This window comes from Bos javanicus, chromosome 25 (assembly GCF_032452875.1).
Source record: "Bos javanicus breed banteng chromosome 25, ARS-OSU_banteng_1.0, whole genome shotgun sequence".
In the NCBI taxonomy this organism is placed as follows: Eukaryota; Metazoa; Chordata; class Mammalia; order Artiodactyla; family Bovidae; genus Bos; species Bos javanicus.
In genome coordinates, this window is record NC_083892.1 from 10,584,922 (window position 1) to 10,602,247 (window position 17,326).

Below are 17,326 nucleotides of genomic sequence, written 5' to 3' on the forward strand. Positions count from 1 at the left end.
CTGACAGGCTCCTCTGTCCACAGGATTCTGTAGGCAAAAACACTGGAGAGGGCTGCCTTCTCCAGGGGAATCTTCCTGACCCAGGGATTGAACCTGGGTCTCCTGCATTGAAGGTAGATTCTTTTATCGTCTGAGCATATATGTACTTTTGAATGTCACAATGTCTAAATACTTAAAAAAAATTTTGGTATATGTTTCTTCTCATTCCCAATTCTCCAAAATCTAGTACATTTTTATATTTTATATTTTATTTTTACATTTATATGTAAATTTATATTTTACATTTCAAACATATATGTGATTTAGTGCTAGTACAATAACTACCCCCAAGTTGCAAAATGACTGAAGATCTTAAACAGATAATTTCTTACTCGTTTTTGTACTCACAGGATTGAGTACAAAATGGATTAGGTTTAGCAGTCAGTGGACACTAATGTCTGACACAGAGATAATAGCAATGGTAGAGAAAAGCAGAAACATTTTCATAAGTAAATCAAATTATGAAGATTTCTTGGGCAGATTAGTGAAACAAAGTGAAAACTGTAACTTTGTATATTTTACAGTTCACTGTAATCTAAATTCTAGCTTTTAGAAGGTAAATCCAAGTGTTTATATTTCAAGTTGGGCTGCGAACAAATACAGGGATGAACTGGAAACATCTTTCCTTACCAGTACAGCCAAATCAGCTTGAGAAGCACCACCAATCATATTTGGGACAAAACTCTTGTGGCCAGGGGCATCTAGAATTGTAAAATGCTTCTTTTCCGTTTCAAAATAGGCACGACCCACTTCTACTGTTTTACCCTTGTCTCTTTCTTCCTGATTTGTGTCTAAGGCCCAAGATAAGTACCTGAAATAATTTTAAAATAACAATACTGGTAAGAACAGGAGTTTTAAAAATATTCTTCTACCATTAAACATGTAATTAATGGTAGAAGAATTTTATGTTCAACATACATTTAAATCATGAACAGGACTGGGTAGAAGTAAAAATTAAATGACTAAAACTTATATTCTTCTGATTCAAACACTCAAGAGCTTTTATATATATCCAGTGTCAATTATACATTCTGTAAGCAAATATTATGTATAATAACAAGATGACAACATACATAGAAAGACTATTTAGTACCAATGCCAATATCACTATGAGTTAAGTAATGAGTTCCTTTATATTTCATTTTAAAAATCATCTAGCACAAACTATAATACAAGTAAGGCTGTCTAAGGGTACCTTCTAAAAGTGAAGGCCACTAACCCACCATTTGGAACCAATGGTTACTTGCTAAGAATTATTTGGTTATTTCTTTGCCATATAAAATTACATATATAAATTCAAACCATCCATAACAGTGTTAATTGAGATTACCTCATCACATCATCTGTATTTCATAGTAAGTAAGAAATAACAACAACCTAAGATATGCAGATGACACCACCCTTATGGCAGAAAGTGAAGAGGAACTAAAAAGCCTCTTGATGAAAGTGAAAGAGGAGAGTGAAAAAGTTGGCTTAAAGCTCAACATTCAGAAAACGAAGATCATGGCATCTGGTCCCATCACTTCATGGGAAATAGATGGGGAAACAGTGGAAACAGTGGCAGACTTTATTTTTTGGACTCCAAAATCACTGCAGATGGTGACTGCAGCCATGAAATTAAAAGACGTTTACTCCTGAGAAGGAAAGTTATGACCAACCTAGACAGCATATTAAAAACCAGAGACATTACTTTGCCAACAAAGGCCAATTAAGCTATGGTTTTTCCAGTAGTCATGTATGGATGTGAGAGTTGGACTGTGAAGAAAGCTGAGCACCAAAGAATTGATGCTTTTGAACTGTGGTGTTGGAGAAGGCTCTTGAGAGTCCCTTGGACTGCAAGGAGATCCAACCAGTCCATTCTAAAGATCAGTCCTGGGCGTTCATTGGAAGGACCGATGTTGAAGCTGAAACTCCAATACTTTGGCCACCTCATGCGAAGAGTTGACTCATTGGAAAAGACTCTGATGCTGGGAGGGATTGGGGGCAGGAGGAGAAGAGGACGACAGAGGATGAGATGACCGGATGGCATCACCGACTCGATGGACATGAGTTTGAGTGAACTCTGGGAGTTGGTGGGAGGCCTGGCGTGCTGTGATTCATGGGGTCGCAAAAGTTGGACACAACTGAGCGACTGAACTGAACTGAATCCATTTTTTAGTATTATATTGATTAGGAACGTTTCCCCTTAACACAGAATAAAAAAAAAAAAAAAGACCACCAATGTCCTATTGAGATAAAGCTTGTTAACTTAAGAAAAAATAAGATAAGGTTAGAAAGAAGAAAAGAGCTGACCCTCTCTCCATGCAAAGGCAACTTACTGTCAATATATTATTCCATCTATTCTTTTATCTTTCAACGGTTTACTCACATAATGATCATACCCTTAAGTACTATTATGTTATCTGCTTTCTCCCCAAATTCCACTGTAACATCTGTTCCTGATTATTATAAATTCTGTGAATGAAATTTTGTAGCCAGGTAATGTCTCAATTAAATAGATGCTTTATATTTATCCCACAAGTCTCCTCTTATGAATTTATATGTTAGTAGACTACAAAAGCATAAGTCATTTCCTGAAAAGTAACTTATAGTGTCATAAAAGTTTACCAAGTTTCTCTGTTTTTTTCTTTAGCTTCTCTTTCATATTTCTCAAGTGTCCTTTTGTCAACCATTCCAGTCAAATACCTGAAAATGTTGAAAGAAAAGAGAAACAAACATTTAATTACTCATGGATTGCTCAGTTGTGAAGTTAGGAAATCTTTAAACCTCTCGAAGGGAATTTGAATTCCATAAAAAAGCTACTTTAAAGTACAAGTGCCACTGGGGTAGATGCTGAAATCATGGAGAATTTCAGTGGAAAAGACATTTACAGTCTCAGATTACCTCCCCCAAGATAATGGGAAAAAAATAACTTTACAGTGCTAAATTCTGGCAGCGGACACCTTAACCAAGTAATCATGGCTTTTATCACCAGTAATAGATAAAACATACTGAATATTGCAATCATCTGCACTCTCATACGAGCACAACATACCTTCTGAGATATTCTCTTCCAAAATGCATACCCTCAGTCTAATTATTAACACTGTCAAACCCAAATTGAAGAATATCCAATAAAATAACCAAACAGCACTCTTCAAATTATGAAGGTCATGAAAGACAAGACTGAGGAAATGTCACACGTTGGAGGAGACTAAAGAGACATAACAACTAAGTGTAATGTGAAATTCTAGAACAGAAAAAATGATACTGGTTGAAAAACTGGTGAAATCCAAATGCGATCTGTAGTTTAGTTAGTTTGTACCAGTGATAACTCGCTAGTTGGGATGATTGTACGATGGTTATTTAGTATGTTAACATTAAGGTAGGCTGAATAAAATTGTCTAACAATTCCACTACTGTTTTTGGAACCTTTCTATAAGTCTAAAATTATTTCAAAATAAATGTTTTTTTTTCAAACAGCAAATGTAAATACTAATGTAAAAGAAAGGAATTCTAAGTGCTATCCAAGCAATTAAGTCTTACTATTTAATATTTAAAACATACTAGTCAAAATGAGATCATGATTTTTAAATAATACCCAACTGCTTCCCTTGACTCTATCCAAATCAAATCCTGTTCTAAGCTTCTGTCTCTGGGTGTTCTCAATAGTCATCTAAATCAAAAAATATACACTTTCATAAAACACAACATCAAATGGGCCTGCCACTTCTTCCCAGAGTCTTAGGTAAGAATTCCTGTATAATAGCCTGCTTTAGGATCTGTTGTAGAAATTTTCAGCAGTAACTGGCAAATTTACTGATTAAGATTACTTAACAAAGCAAGACAATGAAGATATGCCCTCTAGACCCTCTGTTATCCTTTAAGATAACAGCTTAAAGAAATGCGTCTACTTTAGGAGAGATTAAAAAGATGTTTAAATGAAAATATTTTTCAATTCTAGAACACATCACTAAACATCAACCATGGCATTTTCATACCTAGATACCTTCTATATATGATAAAAAAGAAAAAAAAAGCATGTTAGCCAGACATTCTGATTAAATCCACATATATTTAAGGAGTTGATGAATAAGGAAACACCAGTTCCCCCAGATTCATTATTCCAAAGAAAATTATATTTAAAACAAAGTAAAATTTCTTATAATTAGGGTTCTATATTACTTTTTATTAACAAATCTAAAAGACAGCTTTTAGAAATACTTTTAATTAAGGTTTCATGAGAGTCTTACAGTGATAACAAAAGGTATTTAACAAAAAATATACTTACATTATTTGTCCTCCAATGGTTGACTTGCCAGCATCTGAAAGTAACAACATAATCAACAACAGGCAAACCGTAGGCGCAGTCAAACCAAAACACAAGGACTATATAGGAACACAACCAAAGGCCCATTTAACATACCTAATTACAGCTTGCAAAAGCAACTGCAAAGAATAGAATCTGGGTCAGAAGTTCCGGTTAGTTACCTTCTCTCCTTGAATCTAAGACCCCCCCCCTGCAGCTCTATAGTGACCTAGGACTACCTTACTGACAATATGAATTACCCAAGGGGAGCCTCAGAAGGAGAACTAAAGTAGCCAAGACCCCTGAACTACATTTAGGTAGTCTGCTTTGCACTTTTAGCCAGTATAGGTGTTCCTTTACAAATTTCAAAGGAGTTCTTGCTACCACAAAAAGCAGAATGGTCTATCATCAAATTCAAAAGAAGGCAGAGATAAGAGAAAGAAAAGAAAAAGGGGGACATAATTCTGTTATTTTCTTTTCACACAAAAAAATAGACTTTAAAAAAAAATACTAACTAACAGACGTTATAACATGCTGAGCCATCACCGGTGGCCTACAGACCAATTATGTATCACATACAAATATACTTATTTTCTTCCAGCTACGATGCCACCACAGCTTCCAAGAATACACTGCTGGCAATGTTCTGCCAGCTAAAAAATCTATTGAGTTAAAAATCAAGACGTTTTAGATTAGTTCAGTTTCACCAAATACTTCAGGTAGCTAAATAAGATATTCTCTGATGGATTCAGTAACTTTGGTCATTTCTTATCATTGCTACAAGTGCAGCTCACCTACGTGCCCAATGAATACGACATTTACGTGTTCCTTCTTAGGAGCGCCTGGCGGCGCAACCACAGATTTAGGTTTTGGTATTTCCTCTTCCTCCTCCATCATTTCCTGGGCACTTTCCTCTGCAGGCCTTCCATCTCCCAAAGAACCACCATCTGGCTCTGCTTCACTTATTTCTTCTTTGTGCTCCCATGATTCTTCTGGGGACATCTCTGTCTCCCCATTTTCTACTGAAATAAAACATTTTAGTTTAGTATTCTGAAAAAGGTTTATCATCTATCTATACATTAAAACACAGATGCTTTTAAACAAACAGAACTTAACATATTCAGTTCCATATCCTAACATCTAGTGACACACAAGAAAATCTCGTTCATAAAAGAAACATACAAGCTGGCCTCACAGGTGACATCAGAGCTCTGACTCAGATTAGGAGAGACTATTTTAATGGAGCTTCATCTTCATAAGGATGAACAAAATATGAACAGGACATCTAACACTCCCAACAGCCCAGTTATTCTGGCATCAAGATGTCCTGACAGAAAAGGGGAAGTTCAAAATCAGAATACAAAAAAGTGTGAAAAGATTTAGATTTCTGTTTTTCCTTTGGAAGTAGCAGAACTTCTTTACTGAACACCTTGGGAATATGAAACCCTTAAGGGTAAGAAAATTACAAAAAGGAAAAAAAATTTCACAAACGTAAATTAAGTACACCTATTCAAACTGCTTTAGCACTTCCTCCATTTGATTCTTTTATATTTGCCATCACTAAATTTATCATGGCAGTGTTAATGCCCCATTAGCTCTGCTTGCTAAATCCTAATGGCAAAGACTGTTTTTACTGTAGTTTTAAATGTAGGCATTATAATAATGATAACACTTAAACACTTGTACCTTAAATCTTGAGACTGAAAGAGTTTCATATTACTGTATTAATATGGTCAGAAATTTTCTTACCAATAGGTTCTGAAAGTTCCATGCTAACAGCTGAATTTGAACCTAGACAAGAAATTGAGATATATATTTACCAAACACTATCTAGATTTACACACCACAGACAATTTAATGCTTTCTCAATTAGTTGTTCAAAGAGTCACATCACAGAAAATTACCTTCACACAACAATGACTGTTCCTCTTGAGAAGATTCCACAGGTGCTGTTTAACAGAAATAAGCTCTATTAAAAATTGAGACCTATACATCCATTTTACTTATCTTTTAAGAAACAGGAAAAACAGAAGTTCAATAGCAAAACAAAAAACTCAATAATTCAGAACAATGACAACTAACCCAGGCTTTCAAATGACAAATCTGTTTAACCTAAAAAAAATCTACCAACTACAGCCAATTTTAAAACATTTTCAATGTTTAAAATGTATTCACAAAAGCATGTTTATTCTCTGACTCTACTTCATAAACTTTTCCTTTACAGATGCTGTAAAAGTAACCTGCAGCCCAGCACAAATCAAATTAGATTTTACTCAACAAATACACATTACTACTCTAGATTCTCTAGCCCAAGAAGTAATGATTAGTCCTTGTTAAGATTCTGTAATACATGTTATCATCAAGATCCTTAAATAAATTCTATTCGATACCAATAAAATGAAAAGGACATTCGTATATAGTCTCTGGAATGCATCCAGGCCCTTACATCATCTCAGAAAAAGTGGTTATAATGATGCTGCTGCTGCTAAGTCGCTTCAGTCGTGTCCGACTCTGTGCGACCCCATAGACGGCAGCCCACCAGGCTCCCCCGTCCCTGGGATTCTCCAGGCAAGAACACTGGAGTGGGTTGCCATTTCCTTCTCCAATGCAGGAAAGTGAAAAGTGAAAGTGAAGTTGCTCAGTCGTGTCCGACTCTTAGCGACCCCATGGACTGCAGCCTACCAGGCTCCTCCGTCCATGGGATTTTCCAGGCAAGAGTACTGGAGTGGGGTAGTTTTGTCCTATATTAGAATTCTAAGGTCAAGCAATAACCCAGTTTCCATAACTATCACATTACAAACTTTATGACACCACTGGAAGAGATGTATGTGAAATATACACTAATACCCCAGTCCATACATTTATTTTTTATACTAAATACTTCAATACCTAAGTACTCTTGCTTTAAAGAATCTACAAGAGGCAAAAGAAACCAGAGAATTTGAAGTCACATGAATCCTCCACACCAATAAAGAACAGTGAATTCTTAACCTGCAAGACTCACATTTAAAATCAGTGTCCAGTCTGCCTCTTTAGCACAGTAGGCAGCACATCAGTCTCATAAAATCAGTGCCCAGGAAGTATTAACACCCGTAAGTCAACAAAAAGCTTGGGGCCCAATCTCCCAATAACATGAAGTGCTGAAGAAAGTTAATTCCTGAGAGGTCCCTGGTGGCCTATTAGGATTCCAGGCTTTCACTGCCACAGCCCTGGGTTCAGTCTCTGCTCAGGGAACTGAGACTGCACAAGCCACATGGCATGGCCAAAAAAGAAAAGAAGGAAAGAAAGAAATTCCTGTCCCTGAAAGGTCAAGGGCAACAGATTTTTTTTGAGGAAGGAAGTGACATGCCAAGTGTGACTTAGGGAGATCATTCTAAGGTAGTACACAAATGAACCAGAGAGGTAAAGATACCACAAGTCAGAAAGACCAACAACACTACTTACAAGAAAGTATGCCATCAGAACAAATGAGTGGTACAACCAGAGAAGGAGTTCAGTGCAAAGATAAAGGGAGCAAAGATCTGACAGGAACAGGGAGGAAGAATGAAAAGTCTAAGATGACCCCACCCTGTGTGATTAACAGGGTATTTTAACAGGAACTGGGAGGAAAAATCCTCTGAACTCAGTCCACAAAGTAAAAGGAATTGTACTTCAGATATAATATAGATTAGTGTTTTTGTTTGTTTTCCTATTAAGAAAAGTTTATAGGTAAGATAAGGAAAAATTACTCAATTTTCAGAAAAAGTCAAGTTCATATGCCACCCTAGGGATGGAAGAGGCGGCACAGGGTAGTAGCAAAAGGACAGAACTGAGCTGATTCCTGGCTTGAAATCCTGGCTTGTCATGTGTTAGTTCTCAGATACAGTTATTTCACTGGAGTCATGAAGATGACATGCCATCTGCCAGACAGGATTAAATGAAAGAATAATTCGTTTAGTTATCAAATAACTCGTGGCACCTAGATATTCAACAAATGAGTCTCTACCTCCTAACATGGACTGAGTATCAATTCTATCAACTAACATGTACTGAGTGTCTATTATGGTCTAGACAGGGATTAAGAAGCATTCCCCAAGTCCTGGAGGTAAGGAGGGAGTTGGTGGCAAATTACCCTAATTCCAATTAACCTTTATTGAGCCCTTATGTGCTAACCGGTGTCTCTTCTAATTCCCTTGAAAACCCTATGAAATAGACAACTATCATCTAACATTCAGATGGCCCCTGTTGAAAATCACTCAGAAAAAGTGAACTGAATAAATGACGATATACATATATTCTAAGGCAGGAAAAGACTAAGATAACTGGTGTAGTAGACTCTCCTGTCACTTAGTAAGATAACCCAAACTGCAACTGAGCTTTATAAAATGAAATAGTACATACACCTGACCACCTAGTTCTAGAACCAACTGTTAAACTTAGAAATACACAACATATGCATTAGGCTGTAAGGCACTTCTCCTGACAGTGACATCAGTAATGAGTTCACCGCCATGGGTGCATAATGCAAAATCTGTTCATGGTTTTATTTTTCAAGGTGTCTTACTTTTATTGAATATTTGTCTTAAGTTTACAAAGCTTAGAGACAAAGTACCAAAAGCAATCAAGTGCTTAATATACACCTAATGATATGCATTCAGACCACAGAAGACGTTATAAACTTTTTGATAATGCTAGCGACATTTGCAAACTGATGTTTTTCGAATTAATAAAGCAGTAAAATCACATATAACAAGATGTTCCTTAAATTTAAGCTTCTCAATATCGTTGTACCCAGGCTTTACACATTCATGTAAGCCCTTCTTGTTCATTTTACTCTGGTCTTATTCACAATGCACATCACATCCAGATTTTACTGGCTACTATTAATCCTGGGCTTAGAATTCTACTAGACCCAAAGTCATTTGTTCATGGTTAGCAAACAGGATTTTTAGCGCTTGATTTCTCAAGTCTTGCACAGTTCATACCTATCAGTGAAAGAGAAGAAAACCCTCCCAAGGAATGAAATTATGGTTTCATATATTCCAATGGTGTCTCCATGTTCAGACACACATTCTTATCGAGTATTCGAAGGAATAATTCTAATAAAGTAGGAAGGTTATCAGAGTGTACAAGTGATTAAAACTGCCACACCCTAAGTTAAAAGGAGAAACTACTAATTGTGGTGAAATTATTACAATTTTTTAAACATGACTTTACCAAAAGACAGCCAGGCAACAGTACTGCCTGTGTTTTAACACAGATGATAATCTGGGTCTTAAAACTGCTAGTTAAATATGATCATGGTGAAATAAGCCAGTCATAAAATGTCCTATGTTATACCATTCCACTTCCATGAAATATTCAGAATAGGTAAATCCAGAGAGCAGAAAGCAGACTGGTGGTTACCAGAAGCTGGAAGGAAAGGGGAATGGGAAGGGGTGGCGAAAATGCTTTGGAACTAGACAGAGGTGACAGTTTTTACAACACTGAGAATGTTTTAAATGCCATGAATTGTTCACTCTAAAATGGTTAATTTTATGTTATATAGATTTTTTTAATATAAAAAAAATTTAAAGATACAATCATGGATCAAAGGACTTCACCGTGGCAACTCCTATTTTGCCAGCTTACAAGTAAGGACAGCACAAGTTAGTCAAGACCATACATGTGGCAGGTAATGAAAGCTATGTTTTAATTTAAGCTACATATTTTAAACATAAACGATGACCAATTCTCAAAAAGTGCTTAATCCATCTATTTCATAAATCAGCAAGTTAAATTTGCACTGCTTTAGCTATAAAACCAGTCTCTAATCCCCTTTATACACTAAAACAGCTATTTATAATGCCATCTTAAGTAAAATATCTTCCTCCTTTACGCTAAATGGTGTGTTCAGTAAAGAAAAATAAAAACGACTCCAGTGCTGTCACAGAAGTAACAAGTGTCCTACCTGCATGGATCTGAGGAATAGTGACGATTCTGAGTTTCTACAATGATGGAAACATCTGTGCTGTGATGATAGTCACTAGCCACATGTGGCTCTTAAGCACTTGAAAGGTAGCTACTGTGACTAAGGAACTGCATTTTAGATTTTAGTTTTAAAATTAAACACCCACATGTGCACAGTTGGCTCCTCTGAAGGAGTGACCTCAGTTGCCCTATGAACTTGCCTTATCTGGCTTTCCACTTTGCCCTATTCTCCAACCACTTTCCACCTGAAGGGCTAAGGACCTGGCTTCTTGACTCCTCTAAGATATGACCCTCTTTCAATTATAGATCCACCCACACCCACAGCTTAGTTCTTGTTCCTTAGGAGATTATGGACTTCTAGAATGACTGGTTTTCTGAAACAAGGAGACTTTTTTCTCTACTTTGTCTCCACAGGTTGGCACAGTGTACTGTACAGAATAAATTTTTACTGAATTAACTTCAGCAGTAGGGTTCAGAACAATTTTATATGTGCCAATTTTCTAAGGGAGTTAGAGAAACAATATCCAAGAGATGTTAAAGAACAGTTTGAGTAAGGAACTAAAATTCTCTGGCACACAGGTGACCACATGGTCTCACAAAAGCTCAGGCATTTTCTCCCAGACAACACTGGAAAATAGTAAAGGCAGGTATCAGAAAGAAAAGCCTGCAGAACATGTACAAGGGTCCATGGTTTTGCCTTAACTACCTAACCCTCTAAAAATAAAAAGGCACAATGTTACAGATAGTGGTGATCACAGCTGTTTATTTTATATCATTTCCTAAAGTGTTTCAAATAATTTCAAAATGTTACTTTAAATTAGAGCATTGCCATACTTCATGGGTGGCTCAGTGGTAAAGAATTCGCCTGCCAATGCAGGAGACACAGGTTTGCTCACTGGTCTTGGGAACTAAGCCCATGCACTCCACAACTACTGAGCCTGTTTGCTGCAACTGCTAAAGCTCGTGAGCCACAAGAGAAGCCACTGTAATCAGAAGCCTGAACCGTAACTAGGGAGTAGCCTCCACTCACAACTAGAGAAAAGCCTGCACAGCAACAAAGACCCAGCACAGCCAAAAAATAAAATAATAAAATTTAAACAATTATTAGAGCATTGCCTACTTATGACGTGTACCCAGCTACCGCTGAGAAAGAACATGGAGACAGTGCCGTGGTGCACAAACTCATAAGCCCCATTTTTGAAAGTGTCTCAGCCAAAAGACTGTTTAGCTTCTAATTACAAGGAAAAACTAATGGACTTACTATTTCTAGGATAAGCTCTGAAATCAGATCTAAGTTCTAATCCCAACTCCTCCATTTATTCATGGATGTCACGTCCCCTATTTATTTAGCTTCTCTGAAACTTAATTTTCTTATCTGTAAAAACAGGTCATCAGTATCTATACCTCAAGACGTTGTTGTGAAGGGCATTTTAACCAAGTGGTAACTGCTCAATGAATATATTATTATAATAAGCATTTCAATGTCCCATAATGATTATAAAAACTTTTAAGAATGAAATATAAGAAAGGCAAATTCCAGGACCACTTTCTCAGAAGATCCATGCTGGCTGTAGTAATTAGCTCTGGGCATGCTCTTTTTTTTTTTGTCATTATTAAACAGCATGGTGTGGTAGAGAGCACTAAATTAGCAACTGGCAAATTTGGATTCTAGACTCAACTGTGTCCTTAAACCTGTGAGTGACCTTAGGCATTCATTCAACATCTCTTATTATTACTGCCAGGTCATCTCTGGTCCTAACATTCTGAAGAACCTATTTACTCAGTCACTAAAGCATATCAACCTGAACAGGCTTTTCTGTAGAGTAACTTAAGTTCTACTCTATTTTTCAAACAATGCTAAAAGATAGTCTTTATAATTTATATACTATCTGCTGCAAAAAGAATGAGATATTTAATTTCAGATACCACAAAAAAGTACAAAGATAACAGAATACCATCCACGTGAAACCAACCACCACAAAGGAGATGGGCTCAGTAGTACTATAAGAACTCCTACTGGAGTTCCACAGAAACAGGCAACCTGATGACATTCTAAGGTACATACTTTTTGAAATAAATTGAGGGATAGTTGATACACAATATTGTATAAGTTTTGGATGTACAACACAGTGATTCACAATTTTTTTTAAAAAATTTATTTTTTTGTGATTCCAATTTTTAAAGGTTATACTCTATAATTACTATAAAACACTGGCTGAATTCTCTATGCTATACAATATATCCTTGTAGGTCATTTTATACATAGTAGTTTGCTAAGGTATGCTTTTTTTATTTCAAGTGAAGAGAAATACAATTACTTAGAATATGGGCTGGAATTAGGTTTGACCACTCTCAGACAAGGCTAGCTCAAAAAATCCTTGCGAAGTGTTCCTCTCACCTAGGAAGGAGAGTATGATGGGGACTGGTTTAACTTGGAGTAGTAATGTAACAACTAACCTTTCCTTAGAACAAAGTCATTTATGAAAAAACCAACAACATATCTGTAGCTCAGCCACACTTCGTTAAAATCTACCAACAGCAGGAAGAAAACTCTTAAGAAGTTTCAGTATGAACCATCAACTGACAGCTAAAAAAGGAGTATGAGGACCTCAGAACAACCAAGTAGCCAAAATCTAACTTCTCTCAAAATTTTAAGAACTGTGAATTGAATGATGAAATTGTAAATAAGGAGCCAGAATCAAAGTAACTCACCCATGTTTAATACGAAATAAACAAGTCTTTACTTAGAAGTGGGCTTTCCTGGTAACTCACATGGTAAAGCGTTTGCCTGCAATACCGGAGACCCGGGTTTGATCCCTGGGTCTGGAGGGTCTGGAAGATCCCCTGGAGAAGGAACTGGCAACCTACTCCAGTATTTTTGCCTGGAAAATCCCATGGACGGACGAGCCTGGCAGGCTACGGTCAATGGGGTCGAAGAGAGTCGGACGTGACTGAGCGACTAACACTTACTTACAAGTAAAGATGACTGGTACTCTAGCAAATTCCTAGGAAACTTGAAGTCCAGAAACACAAGAAAGGTGAATTTTATGTTAATTGTACCTCAGATATTCACAGAGAACACTTAGTAGAAAACAAATCTGTGGTTTTATGATTAGGGTGACACGAGTGAAATTATCTAAAGGGACCTGTGAACGGTGCTCCCCAGCTTTGAAAGCCCTCTCTGTGCACTCTGTGTATGGCCCTCTTACCATGAAGGGTCTTCCATTAGAGTAGACTGGGTATCATCTGATCCCTTTCTGGACTCCTTGAGAATCAGTTATCCATCTTGGTGGTATCACTTTGAGGGCCTAGCACAGTATCCTGCCTTCTGCAGGCAGGCAATGTCTGTTCATTAACTGCCATACACATACCTGAGCAAAACCAGAGATTCACATCTCGAAAAATTCCATTCCAATTCAGCTAACTCTTCAGGAAAGATGATCAAATCTCTTTTTCATTCCTTCCTCTCCAATTAGAAAGACAACACTATTTTAACACTTTAAGACATTTCCTCTCCAGCAAATAAAACAAAGCTAAAAATCTGTTCTCTACAATATTTCCCAACATGCCATGATATGTTTTCATCATCTTTTTATGCAGTACAATTCCAGAAAAAAAGCGAAAAATAAACAAAAGGAAAAAAAAGCAGTGAATAAAACCTGCTCTAAAATTCCCATGGGAATTCCCTAGCAGCGCAGTGGTCAGGACTCCATGCTTCCACTGCAGGGGGAAATAAGATCCCAAAACGGCAACGTGGCCAAATAAATAAAAAATCAAACTTATTCCCAAAGTTTCTAACAGTTGAAACAGTTGCTCAACATGGTGCGGCCTTAGTGGATGCCCTCACTTGTTTCCTGAACCCCCACACCTGAGCCATTCCACACGTAAAATCATGAAACGAGAGCCAAAATTGAATGATCTCTAATAATCAGTATGACATGGTAGGAAAAGAAATACTCCTCCAGGAACAATACTTTCCCTGATCTCCTCAGCCCACTTATTCCATTCACTGTCTCATCTGAAAAGTCCTTTCTATTACAATTGTTACTGCAGGCATTCAGTCACAAGAAAAACAAAGGGGCAACCATATCTACCATCTCTTTAAACTTAACTATCAGTCAACTGGTATTCTTTAACATAAAAAAGTGTAAGAGCCCTTCAGGACAAAACTGACTATTACTTTGAGTCTGTATCTTCTCTACTCTGGTGGCTCAGAAGAGGTCAGTCACCTTTGGGAAAATTCAGTGAATAACAGCATCCACCAAGCGACTTAAACCCCTCCTAAGGACTAACTGGCTTCCCTGGTGGATCAGCAGTAATGAATCCACCTGCCAGTGCAGGAGACATGGATTTATTCTTGGATTCCCTGGAGAAAGAAATGGCAACCCACTCCAGCATTCTTGCCTGGGAAATCCCATGGACAGAGGAGCCTGGCAGGCTACAGTCCACAGAGTCGCAAAGAGCTGGACATGACTTAGTGACTAAACAACTGCTGGTTTTATTCCATATCCATTTCACAATGGCAGTTTTGAGAGGCAATGAGGGAGGGATGACAGAACTCTATGCCATTACTTTAGAAGCTCTGGCCAAGTTCTATGGCCTGTTTTGTGTTCCTCCCCAAATCCCTATGTTGAAATCCTAATGCCCAAAGTAATGGTATTAGGTGGGGTCTTTGGGTGGCCTTAGACCATGAGGGCAGAGCCTTCATGAATGGGATTAGTGCCTTTATAAAAGAGGCCCCCAGAGAACTCCCCTGCCTCTTCAGCCCTGGGAGGACACAGAAAGCAGTCAGTCAGCAGTCTGTTATCCAGAAGAGAAAAGAGAGCCTCACCCAACCAGGCTGGCACCCTGATCTCAGACTCTGAGCAATAAACTTCTGTTGTTTACAAGCTACGAAGTCTACAGTATTTTGTTATAGCAGCCCAAACACACCAAGCAATCCTGATGAACACTGGTGAACTTGTTTCTCATTTAACAATAAAAAAGCCTGAACTTGGTGCAAATTGGAACCGAAAATAAGTACATTCGATTATAGAAAATGTTTGTTCTGGCACACACAACACTTGTCTACATTTCATTCATCTGAAGGATTCTAAATGACCATTACTTAGCCATTTTACTTGGATCTGGAGAGAACTATACTTAAATGAATTGCATGTAGTTACACTTACATGGGTTCTACTTAATCATTTCTTTGGAAACTTATGTTAAAAATTTTCAGAGATCCAAGGTCAACACTGAATCCCAAGCTGTGACTCAGGATATCCTATAGCTGGATATAAGGATTAACCAGCAGCCTGCCAGTGAAAGTGGATGACTTTTTGTGCAAAAGCATCTCCCCTTACCGGTTGCTCCAAGTACCACTGGAGGAAAAAAAAAAAAAAAGGAAGAGAGAAAAAGAGAAAACTAGCCTTCTCTTTCAGGAGAATGACAGATACTCATCCTATACACGTACATTTTAAAAGCTGTCAATTCTTGGGCCTCCCTGGTGGTCCTGTGCTTAAGAATCTGCCTGCCAACGCAGGGTACCTGGGTTCAATCCCTGGTCCAGGAAGACCCCACAAGAGGTGGAGCAAGTAAGTCTCTGCACCACAACTACTGAGCCTGCGGGCATACAGGCCTGCTCCACAACAAGAGAAGGCCCTCGCACAGGAAAGAAGACCCAGTGCAGTCATAAATAACTAAAGTCGTTCGTGATAGTGCTCTTCCTCTACACTCCTTCAAGAGCTCTCCTGAAGTTTTTAAAAGTTTTAAAAACACATCCACCACCAGTTTTAGCTGACTTTTAGCTAACAACAGAAGAACACTTAACAGAAGCTATGACTTAACAACACGCTAGCCCTACAGTTGATTTCCTCACTAAAAAATACTTGCACCCTTTATGGGCTTCCCCTTCACAAATTTCAACCTAAGTGCCATGTCAATGTTTTCCCTGCTTCTTCCAAACACAATTCTTTGCTCTTATGCTAGTATAATCTATGGGCCTGAATTTATGCTGGAACGTGCAATCCAACAGTGCCACATTAACTCTGGACCATCCATTCTTTCCCAAATAGACATCCTACAGAGGATGGGTGAGTTGTTTTTTAAATATTAACTGGCATTTTGTAGAAACAGCTAGTAAGAGTCAGTAACACCAAATTAGGTTTCTGATTTAAAAAAAAAAAAAAAGAAGAAAAAACTGACCATAATGTAGGGATCCCTAAGGTAGGAACAACCACTCCCCTACACATTCTACATCTCCAACTTCTGGCAGTGTCACAGAGGAAAGGATTAAGAGTAAAACTTCACATCAGCACATAAATATCAGGAAGAGAAAAGACAGTCCATCATAAGAGGCAATGCCTACTCATTCAAGAATGACCACCCTTCCAGACCACTGCTCTAACGACTGCCATCCCTTGACAACTGGCTGATGGCTACATAGGCTGGAAATAGAGTCCTAGGTCTAGTCACAGTGATACTAGTTAACTCCAGATTTACAAGTGAGGGTCAAAAAAGAAAATGGCTGGATAAGAGCAAACTGCATGATAAGATTTGGGGAACTAGGCACTTTTAGGAGTTGGTAAGTGAAGAAGTTTGTGTAGACCCAAGTAGTAAGCAAAGTTAACCTTCTGTTTAAAGGGAAAACATCAACGGCTTCACACAAGTAAAAGAAATACCAGTCAATAAAATAACTAAGTCCAACTGTGTGCCCAAAAGCATTTCCCCAAACTCTCTTTTTGCCTCAAGAGAGAAAACTGCAGGCAAAGTTTCTTAAGAAACTAAACTCCTACAGCACTTTTACAGTGTCTACCTATCCAAGAAATAGGACAACAAAGAACTAAAGAAAGGAATCAGGTTCACTCACTTGACAAAATCAGTACCTGAAAGCATACTATCACTTAAGCAGCCCCTAAGTACAGTGAGATTTTTGAAGACTTAACTTGAAGTCACAGAAAGTCACTCGACTAGCCATGGTCAAAACTTCATATGACCCCTAAGAAGTTTTTAACAAATGCTCAGGTGTCTGAAACAGACTAACTCCTGACACAAGAACAAAGAGAATGA

At 37.8% G+C, this 17,326-nt stretch overlaps 1 protein-coding gene across 3 annotated transcripts in view; it reads right to left on the bottom strand.

The window, feature by feature from the left end:
- Positions 1 to 17,326, bottom strand: part of GSPT1 (G1 to S phase transition 1) — a 33,729-nt gene that overhangs the window by 14,882 nt on the left and 1,521 nt on the right. For 2 of the 3 annotated variants that reach the window (XM_061402543.1, XM_061402540.1), the window contains exons 2-7: positions 6,232 to 6,276; positions 6,077 to 6,118; positions 5,122 to 5,349; positions 4,310 to 4,343; positions 2,647 to 2,724; positions 670 to 850 (exon numbers count right to left, since the gene is read on the bottom strand). In XM_061402543.1, coding sequence (XP_061258527.1) covers positions 670 to 850; positions 2,647 to 2,724; positions 4,310 to 4,343; positions 5,122 to 5,349; positions 6,077 to 6,098 — 543 coding nt within the window. In that variant the 5' untranslated portion in view covers positions 6,099 to 6,118; positions 6,232 to 6,276. The remainder of the gene's footprint in view (positions 1 to 669; positions 851 to 2,646; positions 2,725 to 4,309; positions 4,344 to 5,121; positions 5,350 to 6,076; positions 6,119 to 6,231; positions 6,277 to 17,326) is intronic. The other variant, XM_061402541.1, reaches the window with a different exon arrangement.